The sequence below is a fragment of the Pezoporus wallicus genome, unplaced genomic scaffold, assembly GCF_028554395.1.
Source record: "Pezoporus wallicus isolate ANWC-B61680 ecotype Strahan unplaced genomic scaffold, APGP_CSIRO_Pwel_v1 contig_447, whole genome shotgun sequence".
In the NCBI taxonomy this organism is placed as follows: domain Eukaryota; kingdom Metazoa; phylum Chordata; class Aves; order Psittaciformes; family Psittacidae; genus Pezoporus; species Pezoporus wallicus.
In genome coordinates, this window is record NW_026636385.1 from 879,186 (window position 1) to 893,295 (window position 14,110).

The window sequence follows — 14,110 nt, forward strand, 5'->3', positions numbered from 1 at the left end:
TTCAGTTTTTTGATAGCTAGTGTCTGGTCTGAGAAAACTGAGAACAGTTAGCCTTGGTTTACGTTACTTCTGTCCTTCCTGTGTGGTCTGTTGAATGTGATGCTGATTTCAGTGTGATCAAAAGCATCTTGGCTATGCTGCTAGTAAGTTGCCATCTTCATAATTGAGAAGTTCCCCTTGTTTTCTGCATTGGCATTACTCAAAATAAGATACAATAATATACATGTGAAAAATGGAAACAGCTCTGCTGGACACTATAATCTGGCTCAGAAATCTTTTATTCTTGCATGTTTAACATTTTTCAAGTACTAAAGTGTTGCAAAAACAATACACCAGTATGAACACAATTTTAGAAAGTATAAATGTGTGCAAAACTCAAGTGAATCTCCTTTAACCACTCAAAAACAACAAAAAAATACACTATTCAGTAACTTCTTCTGCTGGAACAACTTCCAAAAGCATCTGAAGGTGCATAGTGATGGGCTCTGAGGGGAGAAAAGTTACTGTTAGAGGCTTATGAGAACAGTATTTCTATTCAGACTTGTACTATTTTCCGAAGAAAATTTCCTGAAAAAAATGATCATTGTGAGTAGTTGTCTGTGTTTTCTGTATTCATATCTCAAAATACAAGGGATGGGGAGTAAAAACCAGATTCAAGATGCAGCATTGTAGGATTTCTAGACTTTGCATTTAGGGTACAGTGCTTCTGATCGTATAATTATGTAATATTTAACAATAGTGGGGGGCAGGAGAGACAGGGATGGATATTTTTCACGTCTTTAAAACTACTAATTCTGCCCTTTTAAGCTGGTTCCCCTTTCCCTCTCATAAGTATTTGTGTATCCTGGTATTCCATAGATAATTGCAAAGAGTTTCTCCTGAGATTACACAAAACACGTTTTATAAATGGTCACGCTGGGTTCTTGCAGGTTTCACTTTACTCAGCAGCACTGTCATTAATTTCGGTCTTAAATGTTCTTAACATTTTCTTCAGTGAGTATAGTGAAATTGCTAGCTTGAGCTCAAAGCGGTCTTTTGTGGCATGAGAATGTATGTCTCCTAATCCTTAGTTAATGGCTAAAGCCAGTGTTTCAAAATGTGGAGAGTCGAACTAACTTTACAGATAAAATAATTCTGTTCCTTTTAAGTCAGTTTCTTCATGCTACTAAAGATACGTATTTCTTTTTTGTAAATGAAGTTTCATTCTTCTTGAAGCCAAACCACTTTTTTTCAGAGGAAGGAGTAAAAATACACCCCCCTTTCCACACCCCAATCATGATTCAGATGGGATGGCCTATTTAATGAGCTTCAGCAGTTAATCAAAAGCTTAGAAGTACTGTTTTGAACTTGGAGCTGGCTATGTGAATTATACTTACTTGATATTTTTTGGGGCCAGTTGAATTTAAAATAAACAAAAAGTACATAAACTATAAGTCCACTACCTATAAATAAAACACAGTACAAATAGGCCAGTTCAGGTGCACTGATGACTGGTGCCAATATCAGTAAAATGGAGGCTAATGTCACTGCGACTGGAATGATGGTTGGTATCTGCAAGATACAAAGCACAAAATTACTTGTTCTTTTGCTGTTCTTAAAGTTGCATGTATGGAAGAATAATTTCATTGCCTTATGCATATTTTCCTTTCGAAATTTCCAGCATCAAATGGGGCAGTAGAGTAGCAAGAAGGATAGGGAAAACTCTTTTCCTATATCGTTGACCAAGTTCTCTTTGCCTAAATGGCAAACAGAAGTGTAAAAATTTGTATTTTAATGTATCTGGGGCCCTGACTCAAGTGAAATGACCTGGGGTCTTAATCTGGGTACTCTTTCAGTGGTAGTCTGCTGACTAATTGTTTCCCATTCCTGAAAACCTTGCAAACGGATGTTAAATATGCAAATATTTAGGATGAGGTTGTGTTTCATTATTTCTGGGAATGGAGGAAAAACCATTTTGAATGCTGAACTTACCTTGACTGGTCTCTTGAGGTCTTTTCTTGTAAACCTCATAACAATGAGTGCAAGGACAGTTAAACCGTAAAATATCCAGATTGCAAAACTGCAGTAATTTATTAGTGTGTCAATGTCACCGGGGATAATATAAATAATAGCAACGATCCCCTAAAAATGAAAAGAAAAATGAGTATAGTCTACTGTAAGAGAAGGCTGAATTTTACTTGTGTCAGTATGGATGATGATCTGTGAATGCTTTTCCTTAAACTTTTGGGTGTAAGTGTATTGCAAGCACCTTTAAAGATAGTGTCCACATCCTGCTAACATAATAGTATTTGTATGCAATCTTAATTACATTTTAAATCAAGACTTAAAATTTGAATGCATTAGTCTGTTCTGTTGTTGACTGTGTATCTAGGAGTAAGTGAAGATGCTAAATACATTTTTAGGTTATTACGGTTACTGGGAGTCAACAGCAATTGAATTTTCAACTTATCTTGGTTTACTTTGAAAATAAACAGGTAAAAATAAGATATTCTAGATTTATTTTAAAATGAGTATATTTTTGTGAGATGTAAATGCATTCTTAGAGGGAGGAAATACAGTGGTAATAGCTTGCTTTTAACATCCTGTGAAGTTAATACTGCCTAATAGTAATAATTTACTCTCTTAATTTGTTTTCATGCTGTGGATTCTTAAACATTTTGATTTTAAAATCCAGTTCTGCAGTGAAACTGTTAAAATTAAGAAGTTGGGGGTGGGTATATAGTGGGGTTTTTTTCTAATATATGTTTAGGAATTACCTAGTTAGTCAAAGATATGTGTCAAGACTGCAGGTAAGGAATTGTGGAAGTGTGTATTCCTAGAAAATTTTGTTGGTAAGTTTTCTGTACATAAAAAATACTTACATAAAATATGATAGCGGGGGCTGGTGTTAAACGCTTGACACTAATGTAAGATAACAACTTTAGCATGTGCCCTTCACGACCTGCAACATAAACAAGTCTGACAAAACAAACACAAGGGAATCTAGTTAGTGTAGCACCTAGACTTTCAACACCTTGCTGGAAAAAAAAGAGTACACTCACTTTGAGGTGTGTTTTACTGTGTGACTACACCCAACTATAAATACTGATATTTCCCTTGATATGCAATGGTATCTAAATTATGTTACAGGCTGGAATAAGGGAAGTAGCCAGTATTACTGGTGAAACAAAGCAGTGAATTTGAAACCAATTCAGAAACAGTATTAAATTAGTGAACTTCAAACTAGTTTCAGAATCAATTTGCACATTAAAATTATTTTGGAAAAAAACATGTTAGCTACTGTGTCCCTTTAAATATTTCATTTTTTAATTTGCTTTGTATCAGAAAGCTGTATTGACAGCCTGTCAACAAACTGGTCTTTAGAGCCCTCTGTTATTCAGCTGTGTTTGAGATTTTAAATATTTATTAAACACTAAATGGAGGCATTAATGGAAGCAATAAGGGACCTTATCATTTTCTAAACCTTCATAGCCAGGTTGACAAACAATATAGTTAGATTTGTGGGTACTTTTTAATTACATATTTTACATAGGGATCAAAAGAATGCCTGTATCTTTGTGTGTAGATACGTATGTATATAGAATTCTTTCTATCCTTCAAAAATTCTCATTTTAAAGTATTTGGGATGGGAGCTTACCTGCCTGCAGTAAAACAGGTCCCATTGGCAGATCCAATTGTAGAAAAGGCCACAAAGACAGGAACTATCCAAGAGGCTGGATAAAGGACTCTATCTCCGAATGTCTGGGATATGGGATTAAAATTAATAATTTTTTCATTTCAGTTTACCATTTGGTATATTGAGTAATGTTGGAGCCTCTTCTGAAGTACAGTAAATGAGTATCTAAAGTATGTCACCATTAAAAACATCAGTTGTATATTTTGTATAGTTACTAAAAATGTGTTTTGCCAGTTGAAGACCTGGATTAAGTCATGAGCCACTCTATAGAGTGGAATATTACGGTGTTTGAGATGCAGCATCTGTAGGAAACACTGGGAGACATGTAAAAAATAAACACACATTCTGTTCAAGACACTTGATTTGGGAATGCCTGCAGAACAGGAAGATTGCCACGCATGCATGAGCTCTTTCAACCTATGTGGAAGGGGTTAACACTAGCAGCGACAGCGTGACAGCCTGAGCCTTGTAGGTGCACCAGTGAAAGGCAATAGTCTCTCAGCACCCTTCAGTTTTCAGCTGTGCTGTGGTATGTGGGCTGCTACTGCAGGATGGAGTAGAGCTAATATAAGTACTGTAAATGCATTTGAAATCCAACTTTTGAAAGGTTTTGCGGGTTTAGTTGAGGGTGATTAACCTTTTATAGCAGGGCAAGCATTAAGAGTAACATCAGTGTTTCTTTGTCCAGTGGTAGGACACACCAGTGCCAAGCAAGAAGTCTGCTTTCAGATGTGCAGACCTCATTATACTGTGCCCTCCTGCTGTTTACCTTTCTGCTGCTCAGTGGCAGTTCTGATTTTGTTGTTAGTCTGACAAGTTCAGTGGTAGCTGATGTGTGGTGTTTAGATTGTAAATTTTGTGGTACATTGAAGTCCTTTAAGTCAATATATATACTGCTGTACTTCTTGATGCCAACAAGATGTTGAAATGCACCGAAGTTCTGAATTTTAATAACGTCTTTTAACATTGTAACTTTTTTTTTTAAATACTTAAGAATTTCTAAGTTCATGTACTTCAGTGTGCTGCACTGCATTTGGCGTGCATGGGACATACTGTTTGTTTTCCCCAAAAACTAATAGTAGAAAAAGTTGCTGCATGATCTCAACAGGTGAGAACCATGTCCCACAGAAAATTTACTGAGTGGAACTGCAGGGACAGATACATCTGTTAAGATTTTAGAAATCTCTATCATCTTTAATTTTATCTGTAATAGTCTTGTAGTAATACAAAAAGGGTAATTCTTAGCTTTGTTGAGGAAAAAAAATAATGAAGTGAATTATGGACTCCTTGCTGCCATCTCCAGCCTGACAAACTTTAATCTGGCGTTTTTGCATGTGCTTTTTTCTCAGAAATACTGGAAATACTGAAAAAGGCAAAGCAGCAGCCATGTGTTATTTTTCCTTCCACTTTCTGGTGCTTATGGAAGATAATCAGCCTCGAAGCTGCAGTGCTCACAAAATGTTAGCTGCAGACTCCATTACTTTTGCTTCCTTCTGTTTGTTTTTTTTTCTTGGGATATGACATAACTACTCTTGTAAGCATCACTGAAATAACTCTTAGATTAAGAAATGACAGTGGATGGTGTGGATAAAGAGGACACTGACAGCTTAGAAATTGATTGTATCCTAAAGAAAAATTACAGGTTCCTTTTTTGCTCATATGACTTTAATGCACACAGCCTTCTCCAGATGCTCTATTACAAAATAAAGTGGCTTACCACAGCAACTGCCCGGGACTGCAGGAGTTCTGTTGAAGTCATTACGGTGAAATATGAAATGTTTATCAGAACGTAACAAACTGTAACCAAGGGGATTCCAATAATTATAGATAGCGGTAGATTTCTAAAGGATGCAAAAGTAAGACTCTATCAGCATTGCTGTATCACTGGTAGAGTTGTCATAGTAAACTGTGGACTCTTACTTTTCCCCATATGCTCTTTAGGTGTATTTACATTTCCTTATTGTAGAGCCATGGAAATCAGGACTTAAAAAAAATTACAAACTTATGAAGCTTTGTCTATTAAGTGCTCAAGCTGAATAACCGTTGCTTTAAAAAACAAGGCAAAATATATGCCTGCTTGTACAGAAATAATAGTGTTCAATTTTTGTCATTAGAAACACTGCTTTCCTACATGGTTTTACCTGTAAGGATTTTTAAGTTCTTCTGTGATGTAATTGAGTTGATTCCTGGAAGGAGAAGCATTCATACAATGTTATTAGCAGTCAGGTGTTGAAATGCTAATACATTATGAAGTCTGGTGTTACTTGTGCTATTGATTTTTACCTTTGCAGTTAGAAGGGTTTGTGGGTTTTTTTTTGTTTTCTTTGTTTATTTTGGTGGGGGTTTTTTTAGTGGTAAAACTGCAGGACACAAACCTGTCTGAGCTTCTTAGCCAAATGTCAGCCTCTTGATTCACCATCTTTCCCTCCATTATCTTTTCCTTCTCACAGTATCTTACAAGTATCTCTTGAGATTTTGAAATGAGATTGTCTTAGTTCTTGGATAAAATAATCCCAGAAGAACAAAATAAAAATTTGGCAGACATTATCTCAAATTACAGGACTGCCTTTGAGCCTAAAGCTTTGCAATATCTGAGTCTCTTCAAATGAAAACAGAAGTGCACCCATCACAAGGACTGAAGTGAGTCATGTTGTCTAGAAAATGAGTGAAAACCTTTTTAAGGATTACACCAATCAGAATTATAATTTCAAAATACTCGTTTTTCCTAGAGTGTGTAGACCAGATTAAAACAAGGTTTTTACTTGTCCACTTCTGAAAGTGTGAGGAGTTGGTATTTACAATTCAAGAGACCGATCTTCAAACATCAGTGCCTGGTAGTTATATATACTGAAATAATTAGTTAGGCACCAGCTGCGCTGTCACCTTAAAACAGGTGAATTTCTGAATTAGCAGACTTGAATGCCTGAGTTGGGAATAGAACCTGAAAGAGTGATCCATTTAAAAACAAATTCAGTATAAAGCGTCTACATTGGACTTGCTTTGCTGGAAGTTAAGAGTTACGTTCTCAGTGCCATCCAAAATACAGATCTGATTGCAAGCCTTTACAGTTTGAACATTTAAGAATAGTATTAATGGATCAGATCATGATACTAGATTTATGCCAACAGTCTGTGACCAACTGACATTCCCTTTAGTTTCAGGAATTGAAATGTGTAAATTGTTTTCTGGATTGTGGTAGAGATTAAATATTCCTGCCAGTAAGTTTATCCCTGGGAAAATAATTCTGGAAAGCACTCTTCTGGGTAGTAAATATAAATGCCTTATGTAGAGCGTAAATGTAAACCTAAGTTCATCCATGTATGTGAATATTTTCAAATGTGTCTTGTTAAATCTAATACGGTAGATAATAGATAAACAGATGCGGAGAATAAAATTTAAAGCGTCTCAGGGAAGAAGACTTAATATTTTTTACATTAATTCCAAATGAAAAAAAAACCAAACAATTGGAAGTTGAACCTTATGAATTCTGACCTTTTTTTATGTCCTCCTGTACTAATCAGACACCACTACATTTCATAAGAAATGGAATTTGATGCGTAAGCTGCAGGGGCTCTGGGAAGGCTATTTGGCCTAACATAGTGGCATTAAAGTTTATATTAGTTATTTATATTATATTTATATTCTCATTACCACAGTATCTTAAGTACTGTAGCAACAAAGCAGCAGCTCCTTTCAGGATCTAGTATAGTTCCTTTCCCTTATAAACAGGAACTTGAGGGTTTGGGGGTTTTGTTATTTTTCCAGAATTCATTAAGAGATTCTTAATAACAGGTCAGATGTTAACTTTTTTCAGATCTCATCTGAGTTGTACAGAGGAAGAGTAAACCGGTTACAGGATGTTAAACTGTAACCGTTAAGTAGAGATACCTTACCATCCATCATATGCCCAGAGTCCATTATAAAATGCCAAACCAATAGATCCAAAAGAAACTGAACTGTCCTTGTAAGAATCTTTAAAATTTTCTGTTTTTCCTGCAAATAAGACATAGATTATTGGTCAGTATTGAAATTAATTCCTTTAATCCCCACCAGATGAAGAAACATTCTGACAGTTTAATTAATGCCGATTTTTATTAGTTGATCTGTAGTGCTACATTTCCCACCCAGCCTTTCTCTAAAAGAAAATACAATAGTTCCCAAGAGATCTGGAACTAAAACTCTGAAAACAGAGGTTTATTTTACACCACCTCTGTCCGTGGCAAATTGTTTAACGTCATAGCAGAAATTAAAATAGTTTTTGCAAGTAGTGTGTTTAATTACCTTGTGCAAGGAGAACAATTCCACTTACAATAATGATTGTGACAATGATCATTTTAGCAGCCGTGAGAAAATTCTGGAGATAGCTTCCCAACTTCACACTCAGTGAATTCACTGTTGTAATTGTCACTGAAATACATATTCATGAATTTCTGTATTAAATTTGTCAGAATTAGAAGTTGCTTCTTAAATACTTTCCCCTCCCCGCCTTACTTCACTACTTTTCCATACTGCTGTTTGTCTATTATTATTGATACAGGGGGTTTTAACATACTATGTTTGGATAACTTTTAAAATTGTGGGGAAAACCAGTTTTCTGAGTCAGGCACTGGTGTATCTTGTCTCAAAATCTTACCAATGGCAGCTGCTGCAAGACACTTGATGGCGACTTGGGGTGGATCACAACCGGGATAAAAAGGAGCTAACGTGTATTCCGCAAAGCTGAGACAAATGATTGCAAATGAGCTGGGTTTGGTGACCAGTAAGCTTGTCCAAGAAAATAAAAACGCTGGAATTGGGCCGAAGGCCTCCATAAGGTAAGGATATTCTCCCCCAGATTTTGTGATCATTGTACCAAGCTCAGCAAAGCAAAGTGCACCTGAGTAACAAGGAAAGTGTTACTAGCTTAGTTCACGTGCTTTCTAAAACAGATTATCACTTCTTAATAGGTAGAAAAGTTGAGAAAATAGATACATACAATGCATCATTACTCAGTTCATGTTTTCGGTATGTTTTACTGTATATGCAAAATAAAATTTTAATTACTTGTGAGCAACTGGAAAAAAATACACTGAAACTATTTTACAGACCAGAACTGACTACTGTTGGTGTTACAGACTTCAACAAAAAAAAAGTACATTCTGATTTTATATTAGATTTCTGCTTAAGAAACCAACACAGTAAGAAGCATCTAAGTGACAGCTGCACTGAGTGACCTACCTTTGGGAAACTTGGAAAAATGGACTTGCTGCACAATTTTAAATTAAAATGTCAACTAAGCTTTGGAGTAGAGTGATACTTCCAGCTGGCATCTTTCTCTGCTGTGTACCTGACAGAGTGCCCATGGAATTCCCTTTTTGGTTATCTTTTTGAAACTCATTTTGAGGTGCTTGGCACTATATTTTCAGAATATAGAATTATAGAATATCAGAATATAGAATATAGAATTAATATAGAATTAAATTCACAAGAAGGAAAATGGCAGAAGTACCTAGCTCACTGCCAGTGAATGTCTCAGTCCCTGTGATATAAGTAGCAAAGCATTGTCTTTATTAGTTACTGGATGAAGTAAGCAAAATTAAGACTTGCTTTCAGAATGAACTGTAAATGTGCTTTGCAGTCTTAAAAACCTATGAACAGCATATACCTTATTTCTCTTTGCTGAATACTGGGACACCTACCAGGATATGTTACTTTGGTCTAGGTGCTAATGGCTAATTTGTGAAATGAGAGTAGTACACAGAAACAGTAGATACAAAGATTTACCCAAAGATTCAGTTCCTTTGTTGATTCATTTACCTAAGGTTGCAAGAATTCCACAGGCTGCCCACATGGTTAAACAAGGACCCACAGCTCCCACATTGGCAAGTACTGATTTTGGAGAAACAAAGATGCCTGAGCCAATAATTGTTCCAACAATCATACAGATTCCACTGATGAGGCCAACCTTAAAATAAAATGAGACATTTTAGTAAAATAACTTCTGATAATTCAGTAATTGCTTCTTGGTATAATGCAGTTATGGTAATTGTCATTAGTGACTTACCTTTTTCAGCTTCTAACATGCAACTTCTAAAACTAATACATGAAACTGAAGTTTCTCTTTTCTTTGCATACGCACCCTGTGGTGTAGTCCTGCTGTTCCCACAAGTCCAGTTATTTGGACTCTGCATGCGTGTGTGTTTGCTGTATTAATCCATGCTTTGACTTGTGTGGGGCTCAAATCTAATGTTGTACAGGTCAGCATCCCCTTTCCACTCTCAAACACTGGAATTCTTTTATGAGCACTTGAGGAATTCTGAATTTTCTAAGCTTGTAAAACCTGATTTCTTGGATGGAGTTGGGTTTTTTTGTTTGTTTGTTTGCTAGTTTGTTTGTTTTTCCAGCAGTTGCTTTCACTTCATTGCTTCAAGTATTAGCGCACAGGAATTTACTTGATGCTGCTAAGTGGTGAAAGAATCATGTTACTTAAGTTTAAAGAGGAATTCCACTCCCTCCTGAGCGCAAGTGGCATATCTGATTTCTATGGCACCGGTAATTTTCTGGAGGAGACACCTTTTTACTTGTATTTCTGTCCCAGTGGCTATAAATATCAGCAAACTTCCAGAATCAGTGAGCTGAAAAACCCATTTCAGCCTCTGAGAAGTACTTGTGGAAGGAAAAGGCAAAATTTCTGAAGTGTCTCACTTGATCAACTTCAGTTACCAGATAGCAAAATAATTCAAAGGCTTCAAAAAATACATATTCTTACTTTTTGTGTTTTTACCAGAGCTTTGAGCAACCTGGTCTAGTGGAAGGTGCCCAACCCACAGGGTGGAACTAGATGAGCTTTATGGTTCATTCCAACCCAAACCATTCTGTGATTCTATTTGACTAGTACTTAGTAGTTTCCTGAACTGCAAGGCACCCACACTGCCGCGATACTAGCACATCGCAGCTAAACTGGGACACAACTGCAGGTTTTGCGTGCTGATGACTGCGCACAGAGCCTCCCTTTGCCAGCCCCTCACACACCGACAGACTGAAGGGGGAAAAGAAAATGGTTTACCTCCTTTTGTAGGTTCATTGCTTGGGGTTCATGGCTCTGAATGGACTGTCCATCCTCTTTTTTGTTGTCTTCTCCTTTTCTTTTCTTCAAGTTTTCTTCACCCATTTGGTTTACTTGCTGAAATCTCTAAGGAAATGCAAACAAAATATTGGTCTAGCATATGAATGTTAAAGTGTACATTGCCAGAAAATACAAATGCATGTGCACACACTTGCTCCCAGGCAAAGGCCTTCCACCCAACTATCCGCTCAGAGATGAAATCCAGGACGCATTAGTTGCATCTACTTCATCTCATCCATCCTACTTGCTGTAGATTTTCCTCATACCCACCTAGCAGTGGATGTCTTCGGCTCAGGTTACCTTCAGGTGACAGGATGTCCTTCCTGGAGCAATCTAGGTTTTATAGCTACTCCCTCCTTTGAACTATTCCAGAGGTTTAGACAGATTTAATCTCTCTCCCAAAACTATTCTGTTTTCTTATCTAGGAGCCTCCTCTCACCTTCTTGGTTAATTTAGGCCTTGTCTCATTTCCTTGGACGTGCAAGTACCTGCTAAATCAAAGGTGTTTGCTGTGATTGATTGTCTAATTAGCAGCTCTTTGCTTCAAAGAGTTATGGTCTTCTCTGTGTTGACTCAGCCTGAATGTCTCCTACAGAACTTTTTGTTCTGTTTAGAATTAGAATGTAAACAGATTGCTTTCAAATTGATGGGGTTAGGTCCTGAGTCTCAAAAGATGTCTAAGTCTCTTCTCCCCTGAGGACCTACAGCTACAATTAATGGAATCTGAATGCTGAAGATCGTTTTGCAGTTACACAGACAGTAATTCAGGAATGCATCATGTTTAGGCAGCTTAGCTAGTATACAGAAGTTCTTCACTACAGAAACCATAGCTTTTTACATTATCTCAGAACACCTATCTCCATATCAGTCTTCAAAAACATCTGAGCTGTTAGTACATCCAGTTTATGTTTTGAATTAAAGATTTTCAAAAGGAATCCATAATGAATCCAACCTTTAAGATTAAACCGTGAACAGAAAATTGCCCCAGTAAGGAATGCGGGGCCTGGGTCACTGAATTTTATTACAGCTTTGTGCCCAATTTCTCTCCTTTAAGTCATGTATTAGAATGTTTTAACAGTCATCTTTTAGCAGTTATACATTCACTTACCTTTTCTTATTTATGTTTGCTTGGTGTTAATTGGGCCCAGGAATCTCTGTGTAGTGTCTGTCTTTATTTCTCCCGTTAGATTTAGCAGCCACTTAGAGAGTGAGAGATGTTCATGTCAGAAACCAGAATATGCAGAAGCAGCAGTGGCTTAAGTACAGAGGTTATAAAAGGTAATCATTAAACCCATTCTCAGCCAAGAAGCTTTCAGATATGAACCACAGGTAAGCCAAGACTGCAGTTAGTTTATCTTTGAAAAAAGAAAGAAGTCTTTGTTCCATTACTGAGAATGTTTGTCCAGTACCTAAGTAAGTGGTATATTGCATAGTGAGAGTGAGCCATTGAAGAGTCTATTTTGAAGATTTTATATCAAGCAATTTCTAACTTAGAAATGCCTCTGAAAGATAACCTTGAAGAGGTTGTCACATTATGGGTGCATTATAAACATGAGTCCAGATGTTAGCTGTAAAACTGTTGATGTTTTTATTTTGAGCAGGTAGAGAAGTGTAAGCAGGGATTTTTTTCCTTTGTTTTTCATTAACCTGGAGGCAGCTGAGTGGACAGCTTGTGTTCCCTTCACTTGCTGTTCCAATTAATTTTTCATTTTTGTAAATGTTTAAAAGTCCTGCTTTACTGACAAGTGCCATTCTCTCTGTTTCCCTACAGCTGTATAGCCTTCAAAAATGTGTTGCTATCCTGAATGCTGAAACCACAGTACCATCTTTCATTCTGGCTAGTCATTCCTAAAATACTTGCACAAAACAAGCCTTAATCATGTTTCACTTTGTTGTTTTTGGCAGCACAGCTCCACAGCTCCTTCCCTGCTCCAAATCAGTAAGTCCCGATCAACCTGCTCTAACTGCAGCTGACTTTACTTTTTTTTTTTCCTCCAATATCTGCTGTTAACAGTAAAAGATATACTGGTATTAGCTGCTGATGTTAAATACAGGTTTATCTTGTTAAGATAATGCCTCCTGAACAGTAGCACTACAGGACTGGAAATAAGGCCAAGTGGTTGGACCTAAGTATCAACACAGCATTATCCTGGTGATACGTGGATAGGCTCCACAACTTGTTAAGGTTGTAAAGTAGGCATGCTTTATTCAGCGCTGAGGTGCATGGGGGATTGCTCCTCCAAAATCATGTGCACCCCAGCGTTGTTCTCCTCTATATTTATCCTCTAAACTATTTACATATGCATTAGATTATGCAACACACTTATTCATGACCTATCCCGCTTCGTATTCTAATGAGGTAAAGGTCCTTGCTTGCATAGGGTCTCCTGGTGGTCATGGGCAAGGGTCTGAAGATGAAGTAAACGAGTCTTCCCTGAACTTTTCATCTCTAGTCGTTGCACATGTTCCCTGGTGATTTAGTCACTGTCCAAGCTGCAAAGCAGATCTCAGTCAGTTTAGGGGTCCAGAGAGCAGGAACCAAGTTACTGTTCCTTCCTCTTATCAATAGCCTTGGTCCTCCCACACTGTTCCGGCAAGCATGATAAGTGTTGAGCAGGCATTTGTTGAATAAGCACGAGTAAGCAGTAACATTGCTAAGCAAGTGGATTAACCCTAACCCCCCTGTACATCGGTTAACCCTTCGCATCACTGGCAAGATTTGACAGTTGGCATTCTTTTTTTTTTTTTAACCTTTTGTTTAAGCATGCAGGCTTGATCCACAGGAATTCCAGTCTCTTGTAATGTAAATGTAAATCTGTGACTAAAAATGGACTCCAAGAAAAGGTGAAAAAGATGTATGTGGGGTTATGTTCGCCATGCTTGATCCAGACTCTGGGCAGTGGATGTCCTTCTTCAGACCAGATTGGAAAGTAATGTCAGGACTGAAAACAAAACCAAAGCTGTATTTTTTTACATTTTTTTAAATCACTGTCTTTTTCTTCTATGTGTGTGGGTTTTGGTTTGTTTTTTGTGTGTGTGTGTTTTGGTTTTGTTCTGGTTTCATTTTTTTTAACTCCCACTGAGTTAGGTTTGAGCCTCAAGAGAAGCTCTTCCCTCTTAACTAACTTCTTGTTCCAACATTGCCACCTGAATGATGGGTGGACAAATTGTGTTTTTTTTTCCTACAGATAAAGAGAATAAAGAGTGTTAAAATCAGTCTTACTACACGCATATGAATAGCCAGGTATCAACAACTTCCTTTCCAGTATCTTTTACAGGGACTTTAAAATATTTTTCATTGCAATTGCAGTGTAGAATTAAACTAACAT

General features: G+C 37.1%; 1 protein-coding gene across 4 annotated transcripts; it reads right to left on the bottom strand.

Annotated features, from left to right (window-relative positions):
* Nucleotides 1-260: 260 nt before the first annotated feature.
* On the bottom strand, nt 261-12,035 carry SLC7A9 (solute carrier family 7 member 9). Of its 4 annotated transcripts, XM_057400166.1 has the most exons (13): nt 11,890-12,035; nt 10,722-10,845; nt 9,473-9,620; nt 8,310-8,552; nt 7,958-8,083; nt 7,570-7,669; nt 5,818-5,862; nt 5,394-5,517; nt 3,638-3,741; nt 2,862-2,958; nt 1,972-2,121; nt 1,377-1,551; nt 261-485 (listed from the first exon to the last, which is right to left on the bottom strand). In XM_057400166.1, the coding sequence occupies exons 2-13, from the start codon at nt 10,824-10,826 to the stop codon at nt 421-423; spliced, it is 1,482 nt and encodes a 493-aa protein (XP_057256149.1). In that variant the 5' UTR covers nt 10,827-10,845; nt 11,890-12,035; the 3' UTR covers nt 261-420. The 4 variants fall into 4 exon arrangements, with proteins under 4 accessions (XP_057256149.1, XP_057256150.1, XP_057256151.1 ...); XM_057400167.1 differs by lacking the exon at nt 7,958-8,083; XM_057400168.1 differs by lacking the exons at nt 3,638-3,741; nt 5,394-5,517.
* Nucleotides 12,036-14,110: the final 2,075 nt, after the last annotated feature.